Source organism: Trachurus trachurus (assembly GCF_905171665.1).
Source record: "Trachurus trachurus genome assembly, chromosome: 13".
Classification (NCBI taxonomy): Eukaryota; Metazoa; Chordata; class Actinopteri; order Carangiformes; family Carangidae; genus Trachurus; species Trachurus trachurus.
The window spans coordinates 22,138,701-22,144,255 of NC_139892.1; the positions used below are offsets into that span (position 1 = coordinate 22,138,701).

Below are 5,555 nucleotides of genomic sequence, written 5' to 3' on the forward strand. Positions count from 1 at the left end.
GGTCAATTTGTGGCGCTTGGTCTTGATTCTGTGGCGCTGCGCCACACATTGGTCTACGTATGAGAAACACTGGGCCTTTTAGATATGGGGGTCATTCCTATGTTCCCACAGCCCTATGTTCCCTCAGCCCTATGTTCCCACATTTCTAACTTTTGTTGTCACTAAAAAGTAGGCCCTATGTTCCCACAGCCCTTTGGTCCCACCATTGGTTGGGTTTAGGCAATGTGGAAAGGAGTTGGTTAAGTTTAGTAAAAAGACACAGTAGAGGCTAGACAGGCCAGATAGATAGAGTCCAGATAGGTAGAGAGAGTCCAGTGGGAACATAGGGCTGAGGGAACATAGGGCTGTGGGAACATAGGCACGCTCAGTGTTTGGCACTCCCTGTGCTTCGGGGTGCATACGGTACGTCAGTCCGACCGCCCAAAAGGTTAAAAGGTTAGGGTTACTTAAGTCAGAGAAATGGGAGGTCAGACTAATGGACGCAAAAATAAAGAAATGTATGGTCAGAGAAATGGGAAGTCGGAGAAATAGGAAATAGGTAGTCGGACAGACCTGTGCTTCTGTATGACATAAATGAAAACTGAAATGGGATTGACCTTTGTCTCAACCTACTACACTTGCATCAACATGGTCTGAAATTATTAAATGTATAGTCAAGACAATTGATAATATTAATTTCAGCTTCTGCTCTCACAGTGTCTGTATTACAGTTTTTCTCGATTGCTAAGACACATTTCTTGAAAGCTGCTCTCCTTTTCTCTAAACTGTGAACACAAACCCCAATTTTCAAGCTACATTCACAAAACCTCAGACTCTTCTTGCAAAACCAAACTTTCACATCAAAACAGTTCAATCTGTTCTCAAAACTGAACTATGTTGTCAAATCGTGCCCCGAGTCAATCAAAATTAAAAACACTACTGAGCAGTCACTAAACACTACCTAGAAAAATAGAAAACACAAAGCTCAGGAAATGAAGCTGTAGAAATAAATGTTTACTGTTCACTGTAGGCTAAATGCATGTTGCAAAACAAAAAACCTGTGCATTTAGCACTTCTCTCCTTCACTTTCTTTCACCCTCCTCCCTCCCTTCCCACATCCATTTCATCCCCTTTTCCTTCCTTCTTCTTTTTTCTTCCCAGTTCATCCCCCCCTCCCTCATCCTCTCTTCCTTCACCCTGTCGTCTCTCATCTTCTCCTCTTCTTCTCCTCCCCCTCCATAAATGCATGTTGCAAAACAAAAAAACCTGTGCGTTTAGCACTTATAGTACTGTGTAAAAAAAAAAAAAAAAAGTACAAAAAACAGAAATCCTGTGCATTTTACACATAGCACTTGTACAGTACAAAAACAAACAGAAATATTGTGCATTTAGCACTTGTATGCAGTAAGCCTACGTAAAAATAAAGTACAAAAATATACAAATGAGAAGTGCATAACTCAGCCACAGCATCATTTCTCTGTACTGGGTCAGGCCACAGGACTTAATCCTGAACTGGCTTATATAGTATGTTCCCTCACATCATTGGTAAAAAACAAAGAAAAACACGCACTCTCCAACAAAACTCTCAGGAACAAACTAAAGAGGTGCACCAGCTGGCCTTTCTTTTGTTTTGTTCCCTCACATCATTGGACACAAGTGTTATCAATTTTGAGTTGTTGTGTTCAACCGATGAAACTTGTGCTTTAGTTGTGTTTGACTTTTGCCACCTGTGCTCAGCATTATGCAACACAGGTGCATCACAATGAAAATGTGTTTGTGTCTAAACAGGTGATGGTTTTGCCAAAAGAGTGACTGATTCAATCAGTGGGTTCGAGCAACTGAGAATTTGGTTCAGACAACAGGGTTTAGTGTTTTAGCAATTGAGAAAAACTGTAAATAAATTCAATAACCTTTTCTGAGCACAACCCTCTAGTTTTTAAAAATGCAGATTTGAAATCAAGCTTTTACATATGAGACGGATTTTAGACAGTTTCAGTCCATACATTATAGGGTTGAACAGTGGTGGGCAAGTAAGAAAATATAGTGATAAAAATATTCGCAACATATTAGGTATATTGGTCATGTTAAATCTGCTCTGTAATATTTCAAAGCTAGCCCCCGCAGAAAAGTTCAATAGAGAAGCAAGGTGAGGTGTGCAGGTATTGACAGCTTTCTGTCTGGTCTGTTTAGAGCCAGAAAAACACACTTTGAGAATCTTTATGTAAGTATAAATGATAAAGATTAGAGGACCAAAGACTGAGAGAGCACTAATAAATAGTCCATAGATGTTGTTGGCTCTGGTGTCAAAGCAGGCCAGTTTCACAATAGAGTGGTTATCGCAGTAAACTTTGTTTATAATGTTTCCACACAGCTGTAAAGGAACAATCAATGGCAATGTGCAGAAATTCACAAGAATTGGTGGTAACCATGTTCCAGCAACAAGCATTGCAACTTTGTTAAATGTCATACGTGTGTTATATTGTAGAGGATGACAGATAGCAAGGTATCTGTCATAAGACAAGATGGCTAAGTTTAAAAACTCTACACTTCCATACGAGTAAATGCAGAAAATCTGCAGGAAACAAAAAGGCTTAGACACAGTGTGAATGTCAGAGAGGATCTGAACCAGCAGAAATGGAAACAACCCTGTACTACCATATAGTCCATTTACAAACAGGCTGCACAGTAACAGGTACATGGGCTCATGTAAACTTCTGTTCATACAGATAACCACAATCAGCAAAACATTGGCACTCATAATAAAAAAGTAAAGCGACATTACAATCATGAAATATATATATTTATACAGCTCAGTGTCAAAGTAGGCAGCAAGTGTGAAGTATGACGGTTGTGTAAAGTTTATCATGATCATCATCCTTAGGTTCACAACAACTGTACTGTGAACACTAATCAGCAGTTCTGTTTGTCACATTTTGTTTTAGATTTATAAGCTGATTTATAATGCAGCTGTTTTGATAGTCTGTTGTTTTTGGTCAATGTGCAGCTCAACATCCATCACATATAAACACAAGACAGCATGATGACACGGTTGTAACATACAATCCCAAATGTAACATTTCCTTTTCATGGTCAATATAATGCAGAGGGTAAAAAATTACAAAACAAAGATAGTGACTATGTAACATTGAGCATTCACCTGACGTCCTACTGCTGTCATCCTGTGAGTCCCACAAAACTGAGCTAAAACTTGGCTTCAACTTCTTATAACTATTTAACAAGAGGACACACACAGCTGCAGTGTGTCCTCATCATGAAACACTAATTGATTCTCATGTTTGACACACATGCATGGAATTAACCAGTTAACTCTTTGACTGCCAGCCATTCTCACAGCAGCTACCTCCAGCTTGCCAGGCATTTCCCAACTTTTTGACTGATTTTCGTAGACCCACCATATATTATGTACTCTTACTACAGTACATACACATTCAACCCATAACATGAAAGAATATAGTCTCTACTTTACAGCAAAAAAAAAGTTTGTTTCTATCTTGTTCCAGTCTTGAGTAATTGGCGGTTGAATATGTAGGTTAGTTTAGGCCAAAAAGCCATTTTGGCACCAAAATCTTGAGAAAAAGAGGTTTTTGTGTTGGCTGTCATTTTCAGGTGTACCAGTACAATTGGCTCCATTATATTTTGCTTTAGTGACACCTCAACATCTGTGCAGTTGTTCTCTTGTAAACAACAACAAAATCAACACTGACAAATGACTTTTGATGACAAAAGACAAAACATTTATTGACTGACACACAGGACTCTATATTTTAGAGTTACAACTTTTTCTTCTCTTTCTTTTTACTGTGTGTATGTGTGTGTGTCATCAGTTTGACGGGTTTTTGTAGCTGAAACACGGCACTTTAGATCAGATCCAGCTTCCTGCGGCCCTCTGTTCAGCAGGCAGCAGTCTCACACACACACACACACACACCAGTGTCCAACATAACATTTTTTTTCTTACTGGCCCGCTTGGCCAGTAGATTTGAGTTTTACTGGCCCCTTGTGTATTTTCACTGGCCCGGCCACCAAAAAATGAAAATAACATTTTTTTTTGACAAAAAACAAACAAACAATAAAAACAAAAAAAAACACCAACAAACAAACGTGTTTATTTATTGAAATTGGTTAAATTGTTCAAATTGTTTGTCATTTTCCTGGATCAAAATGATGTGGTGGTGGTAGTACCATTGACTGTAAAAAATATGGACCTAGCACCCGTGACGTCACCCATTGGTTTTGGGGAGTCGTTTTTATGACTCAAATATGGCGGCCTGAACAGCGCCATGTTGGATTGGCCGGCCGAGAACCCGCCCACTGGCCTCGAAGCAGATGTCCACGGAGCTGCTCGGACCTGTCACTCAACGCTTCCGCGCCCTAATTGGCCAGAATTTTAACCTAATAACAGTAAAACGGTAGAGTAAAAAAAAATTCACCCCCCCCCAGAGTGTGTGCGGGGGTAGAAACTATCGATTGAGATGAAAAAACGTTCTGACACCAGGCTTTTAACATGTTTATTGAGGATGTAAAGTCGGCGATTTTAACATGGGGGTCTATGGAGAATGCTGCTTTCTGACACCAGCCCCCAGAGGAAGCCGGGGGGATTGCAGTTTTTTTAACACGGAAGTGAGCTTCACTTCTCAGACCGACAACTGCCCCCTTGGGTAGTACCTGTGTGTTCTACAAGTCAGCACTGTAAAACTCAAAGAGGTGGGACACCAACAGCTGTAGTTCGGTTGGGGGTGCCAAACTCAAACACGCAGTGGGCCACAATTTAAAAATTGGTAGAAATCGAGGGCCGGACTGGTTGTTTATTGAGAACTTATTGAAATGACCTTTTTGCACACATTGAACCTAAAACTAATAAAGCCTGTAAGTTATTGCATATAAAACAACCTTAATCATTAGATTTAAAAAAAAAAAAATCAGTTGCATTCATTTCTAATGGCTCCATCTGCATCTTTCCATAGTAATTTCTAATTAGGGATGCGCACATGATTAACCATTAACCAATATCAATAACTTTGACTGGTTAATATGATCGATTAATTTTTTTTTTTTTTAGCTCCTTATGTCGTCTTACAACTTATGTTAGCTTGCCAACACGTGCAGATGTGCCTTCAGTCATAACTACCATGCGGGCCAAAGATAATTCCATCGCGGGCCAGAACGCCCCGGGCCAGCGGTTATGTCGGACCCTGCACACATACACACGCAACAACTTTCCGAACCCTCTTGATGACTAGCGATGAGCGATCAACGGTGTTGTTGTTACTAACGTTAACGAGCGACGAGCAGCAGCGGCGCGACCGTGGCGACAGCCAATTACGGACTGGGATTCTCACAGCGGGAGAATTGAGAGAGCCTGAATGGACACATCTGCAGCACAGCTTGAAAGTCCCACCCCTTTGGTCGCTTGGTGCAAGGGCCTGCTAGAGCTGGCAAGCGACGCGATAGGAGCGACCAGAGCGACTACAGGCGATTTTATCACTTTTGGTGTGAACGCACAGTAAGACTACACAAACACACACACCGTTATGTAACGTTATCCACCGCTCCAT

General features: G+C 40.7%; 1 protein-coding gene across 1 annotated transcript; it reads right to left on the reverse strand.

Annotated features, from left to right (window-relative positions):
• Positions 1-1,915: 1,915 nt before the first annotated feature.
• On the reverse strand, positions 1,916-2,851 carry LOC310996270 (olfactory receptor 13F1-like; the record flags this gene model as incomplete). The annotated part of the gene is made up of 1 exon (XM_083985648.1): positions 1,916-2,851. The coding sequence occupies one exon, from the start codon at positions 2,849-2,851 to the stop codon at positions 1,916-1,918; it is 936 nt and encodes a 311-aa protein (XP_083841774.1).
• Between the last annotated feature and the right edge of the window lie 2,704 nt (positions 2,852-5,555).